A 12,693-nucleotide genomic window follows, 5' to 3' on the forward strand; every position below is an offset into this window, starting at 1 on the left:
ACTTCTGTGCTGTTAAATCCAGCAAAGTTTTTTCAGTTCCCCCAAGAAACTTGACCTCTCAGGTGTATTCAACATTGTTGACCACTTGTGAAATGCTGGAATTCTTCAAGCCTCAGCTCTTGGCCCTGGCTTCTCTCCTTCTCTCACTCTTTCCTTTCTTCCTAGTGAACACTAATGGCTTCTACTGTCTCTGTGCAGACTTCTCTCCTAGATCTTGACATCTCCCTTTGGATTTCTCAGAATATTTCCAAACTTAATGTGTTCTAAAACAACTCAATCTTCTTCTCCAAACATATTCCATTGTTTCTTATTTCAGTGAATGGCACTCTATCTAGTTCTGAAAACTAGAAGTCAAAATATCCTTCCTTAAGCTTTCCTTTCCTACAATCCTATATCCAGTCCATCACCACATCCTAGTGATACTTCTCTCCTAGATGTATTTTTTGATACTTGGTTTCTCCCCCTTTCTACCACTCTCAGTTTAGTCCATGCTACCTCATTATCTCTCACTTACACTGCTACTCTCAAGCAGTCTACTGTATCCATTCTGGCCCCCTTCCAGTCAATTCTCCACAAAAAAAGAAATACAAACAAACAAATACAGCTGGCCCTCGGCATCCCCAGGTTCCACATCCATGGGTTCAATTGATTGCCAATGGAAAATATTCTGGGGAAAAAATTTCCACAAAGTTCCAAAAAGCAAAACTTGAATTTGCCATGTGCCATCAACTACTTACACAGCATTTACACTGTATCAGGTATTATATGTAATCTAGAGATGATCTGAAGTAAACAGGAGAATGTGTGTAGGTTATATGCAAATACTGCACCATTTTATATAAGAGACTTGAGCACCCATGGACACTGAGAGACGACTGTACTTCCAGATGCATGTCTGATCATAGCATCATCTCCTGTCATCTTTTTCAAAATAACAGTGCAGTGGCTTTACACGGCCCTTTGGATAAAATCCATAATACTTAACATGGCCTGAAGGCTTAGATGGTTTGGCCTCTCCCTGTGTTTGAAGCCTCCCTTTGCAACATCCCCTTCACATCCATGCCTGCCTGTCATTACCCTGTCTTCTTTCTTGCTGCAGAGCCATTTTTTTAAATGCTATTCCTTCTGCCCACAATCTCTCCCCTGGTAAATAACTCCTGTATGTTTTTCAGATCTTAGCTTAGGATTACATTTTAAAAAATTCACTCACTGATCTGGTTACCTGCTCAAAGCACCATGTACCCTCCTCATGGCATTCATCACAGTTGCACCTTAATTTTGCTTGATGTTTTGTCTAAAAAACATCTAACTTCTCCACTGTAAGGTGCATGACTACAAGGACCGTATTTATTTTTTATCACCTTTATATCTCCAGCCTCTAGTAAAGATCTGACAGGTACATAGCAGGTCCTCATAAATATTTATAAATGAATTAATGAAGAATTAGAAATTATCTGTTCCTAAATGAAGTAACATGTATTTGGTAACATATTTTAAATGAACTTCGAGCAACCATCTAATCAAATGCGCAGTTAAACCATCACAGAGTTGTCTTTCATCATTCCTCCTTTCAGTGTGTTTCACAGGCAATTATTACGTTCCAGGCACTGAGGCATAGGAGTGGAAAAGACAGGGTTCCTGCACTAATGCAGCATCTGGTTTAAGTTGACTGACTTTTCAAAAGTTACTCTAAACCAGTTTACTTGTTTCCTAAGCTCTGTGCAGAATGAGTTTATCATTATTTTTTAAATAAATCTTTAACTTTCTGATGACTATGAGGCAATATTGTTCTATTTTATGGAAACTTACTATTTTTTACACATATAAATCTGAATCATTTTACTTGCCTACCTAACTATAATGTCTAATCAGAAAGAGAAGCAAGGTACAAAGAATTAAAATGGAAAACAATGTAACTACTCACAAAAGAAAAACATATACAGATTAGACTCCAAGGAAAATCTTAACTGCATATCTTGAAAACACCCCTCAAAGTTAGAAACAAGGTAATATAATTTAAAAATCAAAAACTTAAGACACATACACATATTTTTTCAGAAATCTGAAACAATATACATGTAACAAGTACATTTAAGAACTCTGATCTCAAAAATGCCCACTTGATAGTAAACACTTAAGTAATATATACAACAAAATGTCATCCCACTGTGTTTAAATCGATCACCATAATGCAGACCTATGGTCAGAAGTTTGTCTTGAACATATCTAAGTTGTTTTTTATAGTGTTGATGGTTTTGAACTGAGATGTTCACATACCAAGTCCTGATTACTTGAATTTGCGAAATGGCTGGCTAGAATAGGAGAGTCACCTGTTGTCATGGAAATAAGTTTTTCTTTCTATTTCTCTAATGTATGTGCTAAAATAGAGCTCAAATCTGAAACCAGAATTAGCAAATACTGACATTTACATGATTATTCCATTTTATTTTCTTCAAAATCCCTTTAGAATACACCAAAATTAGAAATAATACTCCAATAACATAATTACTGGCAAGTCTGTAAAACTGACTTCCTAACTTGTTCATTAAATACATTCTATTAATAATTCCCAGTCATCATACTATCGATGGCTCTTGAATGTGAACACAGTCTGATCATACAGCATAAACTATCACACAGACAGTATCTTAAAACTCTGTAGTCACTGTAATATATTTGCCTCCGTTAAAAATATTGTACTTACCAAGATTGATTTAGTTCTATGTCCTGTTAAGTGTTACTAATTTAATCCAAAATGTATCATCTGTGCATGTAAGGAGGGTGACACCTAAATTCATCATCCAAGGCACTGTTAAATAACTAAGTATTGTCCTAAGGGAGAGACTCCAATGGAGTGTCACTTTCAGGTTGACAAAAAACCAAAAACTAATAGCCAGTATTTACAGAGTGTACAAAAAGCTTTCACATCCATTGGTATTTGAGTCTTCATTTATTCAACAGATATTTCAGGAACTGAGTGTTAATTCTACACCAATCATTGCCTAGATGCTAGAGACACAATGGTGATCCTTACTATAACTCTGTAACCGTGGTTATCAAAATGTCATCTCAGAATCACTAGCATCAGCATCAGCTGGTAACTTGTTAAACGTGAACATTTGGACTTTCCAAGATGGTGGAGGAGTAGGAGGACATGGAGTTCTTCTCTCCCCACAAATACATCAAGAATACATTTAGAAATAGAAAAATTCTCACAGAGCACCTGTTGAACACTAGCAGAGGACCTCAGACACCTAAAAGGACAAGAAAGATCCCCATATAACTGGGTAGGACAAAAGAAAGAAGGTAAAAGGAAGAGGAGAGGAAGCAGGACGGGATGGTCAGTGCCACAGCCCTGTGCACCTCAGCCTGAGACAGGTGTCTGCTGGTGGCTGGAATGTGGGGTTTGGAGAGCAAACCTGGGGAGGGGACTGCTGTTGGGTGTGAGAAGACAGCCAGAGGGGACAGGAGTAAGGAGCTCCACAAGCAGGAGTGCTTGTGGAGGAAGCTTGGACCTCCACAGAGGCAAAGAGCCATTGTTGAGTGATGTGCAAAGGGCAGGGCGGCCATTACAGCCTCTCCCCTCACGCACCAGCCCCTGCATCCATGGGTACTAAGGAGGGCTCCCGCTGGAGCTGGCTCTCATGGCTCTGCTATTGCCTCCTCCACCCCTTCCCTTAGCCTGGGGGACCCACTCACCCGATTGCTGCCTGATGGGCTCACATGTTCCAATTCCTATCCCAGCACCCTCCCGCCTGGGGAGCCTGCTCACCCCAATCACCACCACAGTTCCTTCCTGCCCGATGGGCTCTTGTGCTCCGACAACCCCTGGAGCAGACTCTGGTGGGAGGAACACACAGAGGTGGGGCTGAAACCACAGCTGAACCCCAGGGGCCATGTGACTAAGGAAGAAGAGCTGAAATCTCTCCTCACGGCTATGTGAACTGTGGAGTTACACCTCCGCTGGTGGCTTCCTAAATTCAGTGCCTGCAAAACATCTGAAAGGACAAGTACTCCAGCAGGTGGGACAAGTCTGGCTTTAGCAGCTGTGGGCTTTGTGGGCACATACATACAGAGGTTTGGCCAGGCCAGAGTCTGAGCTGCTTCCATGGCTCCACAGCAGGTCCAGGTGCACAACTACTATGGTCCCGGGACCTAACTTCAGTGGAGCTGTGCCAGTGGCCTGGTGAAAACAATGCCTGAGAGTCACCAGAGCCAACTGCTGGCATACGCACAGTTTATGGTGGGACCGAGAGCAATGCCAACAACAGTGTACTTTGTGAGCCCGCACAATGGGTGAAAGGGGACAGAACAGAGCACATTCACGGTGAACAGCTCCAGAGGAGGAATATTCAGTGGCTTATCTCCCAGTGGGAGTGCTCCATTCCCACCTACCTCACACCGCAGTACAGAAACACAGCTAAGAAACAGATCTGGGGCCTCTACTCAAACAACCAGGGAGCAGACCCCACCCCTGACAGGACAGTGACAACCACATAGCAAAAGGAGGCCCCATTCAATATCCAGAGCAGGCTCTGGTCACCACAACACCAGTCAAACCTCCTATCAAGGGGATAATGGCACAAGCCTCTGGACAAACCTCACCCACTAGGGGGCAGACACCAGAAGCAAGAGGAATGACAATCCTGCAGCCTGCGGAAAGGAGACCACACACACAAAGTTAGACAAAATGAAAAGACAAAGAAATGTGTTGCAGATGAAGGAGGAAGATAGAAACCTACAAGAACAATTAAATAAAGAGGAAACAGGCAACCTACCTAAAGAAAAATTCAGAGTAATGATAGTAAAGATGATCCAAGATCTTGGAAAAAGAATGGAGACACAGATCGAGAAGATACAAGAGATGTTTAACAAAGACCTAGAAAAACTAAAGAACAAAAAGCCAGAGACGAACAGTACAATAATTGAAATGAAAATAGACTAGAAGGAATCAATAGCAGAATAACTGAGGCAGAAGAACAAATAAGTGACCTGGAAGACAGAATGGTAGAAATCTCTGCTGCAGAACAGAATAAAGAAAAAGAATGAAAAGAAATGAGGACAGTCTCAGAGACCTCTGGGACAACATTAAATGCACCAACATTCTAATTATAGGAGTCCCAGAGGAAGAAGAAAAAGAGAAAGGGCCTGAGAAAATATTTGAAGAGATTATAGTGGAAAACTTCCCTAACTTGGGAAAGGAAATAGTCACCCAAGTCCAGGAAATGCAGAGAGTCCCATACAGGATAAACCCAAGGAGGTACACACTGAGACACAAATTAATCAAGCTAACAAAAATTAAATATGAAGAAAAAATATTAAAAGAAGCAAGGGAAAAGCAACAAATAACATACAAGGGAATCCCCATAAGGTTACCAGCTGATTTTTCAGCAGAAACTCTGCAGGTCAGAAGGTAGTGGAAGGATATACTTAAAGTGATGAAAGAGAAAAACCTACAACCAAAAATACACTACCCAGCAAGGTTCTCATTCAGATTTGACAGAGAAATCAAAAGCTTTACAGACAAGCAAAAGCTAAGAGAATTCAGTACCACCAAACCAGCTTTACAACAAATGAACTTCTAAACTCCTAAAGGAACTTCTCGAGGCAGAGGAGTGGGGATGGAGGAAGAGGCCACAACTAGAAACAAGGAAATCACAATTGCGAAAGCTCACTGGTAAAGCCAAACATACAGTAAAGGCAGGAAATCACACATACACAAATATGATATCAAATCCAGCAACCGTGAGAAGAGGAAAGTACAAATGCAGAAAATGGGAATAGCATTTGAAATTAAGAAACAAGCAACTTAAAACAACCTTATATATATAGACTGCTTTATCAAAGCCTCATAGGACATGCAAACCTGAAAATTACAATAGATAAACACACAAAAAAGAAAAAGCAACCCAACACAACACTAAAGATGGTCATCAAACCACAAAAGAAAAGAACAAGAGTAAGGGAAGAAAAAAGACCCACAAAAACAAACCCATGACAATTAAGAAAATGGCAATAGGAACATACATATCGATAATTACCTTAAGTGTAAATAGATTAAATGTTCCAACCAAAACACACAGACTGGGTGAATGGATACAAAAACAAGACCCATATATATGCTGTCTACAAGAGACCCACCTCAAACCTAGGGATACTTACAGACTGAAAGTGAGGGGACAGAAAAAGATACTCCATGCAAATGGAAATCAAAATAAAGCTGCAACAGCAATTCTTCTATCAGACAAAACAGACTTTATATAAAGACTGTTACAAGGAAGGACATTACATAATGATCAAGGGATCAATCCAAGAAGAGTTTACAATTGCATATCTAAGTACACAATTGTAAATATATATGCACCTAACAAAGAAGCATCTCAATATATAAGGCAAATGCTAACAGCCATAAAAGGGGAAATTGATAGTAACACAACCATTAAGAGGGACTTTAACACCTCTCTTACACAATGGACAGATCACTGAGACGGAAAATGAATAAGTAAACAGAAGTCTTAAATGACACATTAGACCAGATAGACTTAATTGATATTTATAGGACATCCCATCCAAAAGCAGCAGAATACACTTTCTTCTCAAATGCACATGGTACATTCTCCAGGATAGATCACATCTTGGGTCACAAATCAAGCCTCAGTAAATTTAAGAAAACTGAAATCATATCAAGCATCTTTTCAAACCACAAAGCTATGAGATTAGAAATAAATTACAGGCAAAAAAAACCTGTAAAAAACACAAACACATGGAAGCTAAACAATATGTTACTAAATAACCAATGGATCACTAAAAAAATCAAAAAGGAAATAAAAAAAATACCTAGAGACAAATGACAACAAAAAGACGAGAATCCAAAACCTAAGGGATGCAGCAAAAGCAGTTCTAAGAGGGAAGTTTATAGTAATACACTCCTACCTCAGGAAACAAGAAAAATCTCAAATAAACAACCAAACCTTACGCCTAAAGCAACTAGAGAAAGAAGAACAAACAAAACCTAAAGTTAACAGAAGGAAAGAAATCATAAACATCAGAGCATAAATAAATGAAACAGAGATGAAGAAAACAATAGCAAAGATCAACGAAAGTAAAAGTTGGTTCCTTGAGAAGATAAAATTGATAAACCTTTAGCCAGACCCATCAAGGAAAAAAAGGGAAAGGGCTCAAATCAATAAAATTAGATATGAAAATGGAGAAGTTACAATGGACACCACAGAAATACAAAGGAACGTAAGAGACTACTACAAGCAACTATATGCCAATAAAATGGACAACCTAGAAGAAATGGACAAATTCTTAGAAATGTACAACCTTCCAAGACTGAACCAGGAAGAAATAGAAAATATGAACAGACCAATCACAAGTACTGAAATTGAAACTGTGATTAAAAATCTTCCAACAAACAAAAGCCCAGGACCAAATGGCTTCACAGGCAAATTCTATCAAACGTTTAGAGAAGAGTTAACACCTATCCTTCCGAAACTCTTCCCAAAAATTGCAGAGGAAGGAAACACTCTCAAGCTCATTCTACGAGGGCACCATCACCCTGATACCAAAACCAGACAAAGGTATCACACACAAAAAAAATTACAGGCAAATATCACTGATGAAAATAAATGCAAAAATCCTCAACAAAATATGAGCAAACTGAATCCAACAACACATTAAAAGGATCATACACCATGATCAAGTGGGATTTATCCCAGGGATGCAAGGATTTTGCAATAACACAAATCAAACAATCTGATACATCACATCAACAAATTGAATAGGGACTTCCTTGGCAGTCCAGTGAAGACTAGTTAAGCAGGGTTAAGACTCCTTGCTCCCAATGCAGGGGGCTGGGTTCGATCCCTGGCCAGGGAACTAGATCCTGCATGCCGCAACTAAGGATCCCGCATGTCGCAACAGATGCCGCATATGGCAACAAAGATCCTGCATGCTGCAGCTAAGACTCCGCGCGGCCAAATAAATAGATTAATATTAAAGAAAAAACAAATTGAAGAATAAAACCACATGATCATCTCAATAGATGCAGAAAAAGCTTTTGTAAAAATTCAACACCCATTTATGATAAAGAATCTCCAGAAAGCAGGCAGAGGGAACACACCTCAACATCATAAAGGCCATACATGACAAACAGACAGCAAACATCATTCTCAATGGTAAAAAACTGAAAGCAGTTCCTCTAAGATCAGGAACAAGACAAGGATGTTCACTCTCACTACTATAATTCAACATAGTTTTGGAAGTCCCAGCCATGAAATCAGAGAAGATAAAGGAATAGAAGGAATCCAAATTGGAAAAGAAGAAGTAAAACTGTCATTGTTTTCAGATGACATGATACTACACACAGAAAATGCTAAAGATGCTACCAGAAAACTACTAGAGCTCATCAACACATCGGTAAAATTGCAGGATAGAAAATTAATACACAGGAATATCTTGCATTCCTATACAATAACAATGAAAGATCAGAAACAGAAATCAAGGAAACAATCCCATTTACCATGGCATCAAAAAGAATAAAACACCTAAGAATAAACCTACCCAAGGAGACAAAAGACCTGTACTCTGAAAACTATAAGATGCTGATGAAAGAAATAAAAGATGACACAAACAGATGGAGAGATATACCATGTTGTTGGATTGAAAGAATCAACATTGTGAAAATGACTATACTACCCAAAGCAATCTACAGATTCCATGCAACCCCTACCAAGTTACCAATGGCATTTTTCAAAGAACTAGAACAAAATATTTTACAATTTTTATGGAAACACAAAAGACCACGAATAGCCAAAGCAATCTTGAGAAAGAAAAATGGAGCTGGAGGAATCAGGCTCCCTGACTTGAGACTATACTACCAAGCCACAGTAATCAAAACAGTATGGTACTGGCACAAAAGTAGAAATACAGATCAGTGGACCATGATAGAAAGTCCAGAGACAGATCCACACACCTATGGTCACCCAATCTATGACAAAGAAGGCAAGAATATATAATGGAGTAAAGACAGTCTCTTCAGTAAGTGGTGCTGGTAAAACTGGACAGCTACATGTGAAAGAATGAAATTAGAACACTCCCTACCACCATACACAAAAATAAACTCAAAATGGATTAAAGACATAAATGTAAGGCAGATACTATAAAAATTCTTAGAGGAAAACAGAGGCAGCACACTCTCTGACATAAATCGTAGCAAGATCTTTTCCAATCCACCTCCAACAGTAATGAAAATGAAAACAAAAATAAATAAATGGGACCTAGTTAAACTTAAAAGCTTTTGCACAGCAAAGGAAACCATAAACAAAACAAAAAGACAAACCACAGAATGGGAGAAAATATTTGCCAATGAAGCAACTGACAAGGGATTAATCTCCAAAATATACAAACAGCTCATGTAGCTCAATATCAAAAAACCAAACAACCCAATCAAAAAATGGGTGGAAGATCTAAATAGACATTTCTCCAAAGAACACACACAGATGGCCCAGAGGCACATGAAAAGATGCTCAACATCACTAATTATTAGAGAAATGCAAATCAAAACTACAATGAGGTATCACGTCACACCAGTCAGAATAGCCATCATCAAAAAGTCTACAAACAATAAATGTTGGAGAGAGTGTGGAGAAAAGGGAACCCTCCTACATCGTTGATGGTAATGTAAATTGGTACAGTCACTATGGAGAACAGTACGGAGGTTCCTTAAAAAACTAAAAATTGAGGTACTATATGATCCAGCAATCCCACTCCTGGGCATGTATCTGGAGAAAACCGTAATTCAAAAAGATACATGCACCACAATGTTCATTGCAGCACTATTTACAATAACCAGGACAAGGAAGCAACCTAAATGTCCATCAACGGTGGACTATTCCACTATTTATCTATATAAAGAAGATGTGGTGTGTGTATATATATATATATATATATATATATATATATATATATATATATATATATATATGTATACACACACACACACACACACACACACACACACACACAATGGAATATTACTCAGCCATAAAAAAGAACAATATAGTGCCATTTGCAGCAACATGGATGGACCTAGAGATCATCATAGTGAATGAAGTAAGTCAGAGAAAGACAAATATCATATGATATTGCTTATATGTGGAATCTAAGAAAAGGGTACAAAGGAACTTATCTACAATACAGAAATAGTCACAGATCTAGAAAACAAACATGGTTACCAGAGGGTAAGGGGGGGAGGGATAAACTGGAATATTGGAATTGACATACACACAGTACTGTATAGCACAGGGAACTCTACTCAATTCTCTGTAATGGCCTATATGGGAAAAGAATCTAAAAAAGAATGGATATATATATATATGTATAACTGGTTCACTTCACTGTACAGCAGAAACTAACACAACATTGTAAATAAACTACACTCCAATAAAAATTAAAAAACAAAAAACAAGAAAACCTGCACATTCTCAAGTCTCACCCCAAATCTACTGAATAAGAAAATTTATGGGTGGGACCCAGGAATCTGTTTAAATAAACCCTCCAGGTGATTCTGATATGTGCTCAAGTTTGAGAACCAATGCCCTGTAAAATAGCCCCTTGCATTATATATTAGAAAATTGAGGCTCAGAGAGGGATAGAACAGACTTGAGATTCAAAACAGACTTTTTCCCACCATTTATTTATTCCCAGAGATTAGAAAGGTGTCTGGCATATAAGATGGGCACACAATAAAGATCTGTTGGATGAAAAAATGAATGAATTCTCCAAAGAGTTGTGCTATCACCCAAGTATGGCACTAGTCCAAGCAATATAATTCTAACTTATTGGAAATGTACATATTGCTAATAAGGGTATTTCTTCTGAAAAGAGGTGTGTTCACTGTGACATCAAGAATTATAATTTAAAAACTATCACTTTTGAGTCTTGCATAAAGGAGAAAGTAACCAAAGGTGATCACTACCCAAATTATTCAGTTTTTCCATACCTTGTTATTTTGCTTTAGTTTACTTAACTCCAGTTTATACTTTTCTGCTTCTTCTAGAGCTCTATTCAAGCGAACTTCCATGGCACTTTGATTAGTGGCAGCTTGTTTTTGTAGTCTTCTTTTATTCTCTAATTCCTGTACAGTAAGAGAGATATGTAGAACATTTATAAACATATCATAAGTTCCTTCTATTATTCTGAAACATTTTCCATTTCCATATTCCTTGCTTTCTCCTAAACTGTATACACACACACATGGCCAGAGACTGAACACTGAGTGACAGAGGTCTCAGGGAATTCTCACTCTGAATTGGTTTTAGGAAAATATATCCTTAAAGATGTAGTCACAAATTAGGCTTCCAAATTGCGCTTTTTTTTTTTTTTTTTTGCGCTACGTGGGCCTCTCACTGTTGTGCCCTCTCCCGTTGCGGAGCACAGGCTCTGGACGTGCAGGCTCAGCGGCCATGGCTCACGGGTCTAGCCGCCGCGCGGCATGTGGGATCTTCCCGGACCGGGACACGAACCTGTGTCGCCTGCATCGGCAAGCGGACTCTCAACCACTGCGCCACCAGGGAAGCCCCCAAATTGCTTTTTGTTTGGAATTTTCTTCCTTTTTATTGATTCCCAAGAGTCAGTATACATGTCTTCTACATTTACTTTATAAACAACATTTTATAATTATAGTTCTTCTCTTGGAACCTCCCAAAACACCAATGTAAGACATAAATTCTCTCATAAATACTGTGTTTGTGTAAACCTGATGAAATATATCACCTAAAAAAATAATTGTTAAATACAGAGCATTCTATTATACATTAGCAATATAGGAAAATCTCAATTCTGAGCAAAAGCAACAGATTCTATGGATATTTTCCATATCTCGGTGGGGGTTTAGACCTGCATTTCTGCAAATATTCTAAGAGTTGCTGTTGCAGAGTCTACAGGCCACACAGGAAGAAACATGAACATATAGGATAAGCTCCAAACTCCATCACAATCTGGTACCATAATCTTATCTCCTCCCACAAATGTTACCTTCAGCTATAAGAGCAGTACTTGCTTGGATCTCTCCCAAACAGCCATGATATTTCTTGCCTCCGATCCTTTGCTCATACTCTTCCTTCTGACCTGATCTCTCCCTACCCCTCATTTTTACCTGGCTAACAACTATTCATCCTTCAAGACTGAGGGCTATACACTGGCGTTTTACCTTCTCCCAGAAGTCTTCCCTCACTGTCTTCCTCACTATCCTCCCAGGCTGAATTAAGTACCCTTTCTTCAGAGCTTCTATAGCATCTTGATATACGTATATCATAGAACCTGCTTCTGTGAAACCGAAACTATCCATTTACTTCATTTCGCCCACTATACTGTAAGCTCCTTAAGGATAGAACTACTTTAATTTCTATATTCCCAGCACTTCAGCAGCATATAAAAGGCACTAATAACATGTTTACTGAACTGAATTTATTTTTTAATACTTAACTCACTCTTCTTTGCATGTCCTACAATGCCTGGTACAGAGCATTATACAAAGCAGACACTCTCAGTAAATACCATGGAATTGAAATGAGGCAGTTAACAACGTAGTTGTCTGTTTTCTTCTTTTACAGTTTTTTCTCCTGGCTGTATCACTGTTTTATTTGAACACTGATCTCCCTGGCTCTGAGTAATTAAGGGGAAAACAAA

General features: G+C 38.6%; 1 protein-coding gene across 11 annotated transcripts in view; it reads right to left on the reverse strand.

Moving 5' to 3' along the window:
* TEX9 (testis expressed 9) overlaps nucleotides 1-12,693 on the reverse strand; it is a 205,021-nt gene that overhangs the window by 16,838 nt on the left and 175,490 nt on the right. For all 11 annotated transcript variants that reach the window (XM_067029798.1, XM_067029800.1, XM_067029795.1 and 8 more), the window contains one exon: nucleotides 11,006-11,140. In XM_067029798.1, the coding sequence (XP_066885899.1) occupies nucleotides 11,006-11,140 (135 nt within the window). The remainder of the gene's footprint in view (nucleotides 1-11,005; nucleotides 11,141-12,693) is intronic.

This window comes from Kogia breviceps, chromosome 3 (genome assembly GCF_026419965.1).
Source record: "Kogia breviceps isolate mKogBre1 chromosome 3, mKogBre1 haplotype 1, whole genome shotgun sequence".
NCBI lineage: Eukaryota > Metazoa > Chordata > Mammalia > Artiodactyla > Physeteridae > Kogia > Kogia breviceps.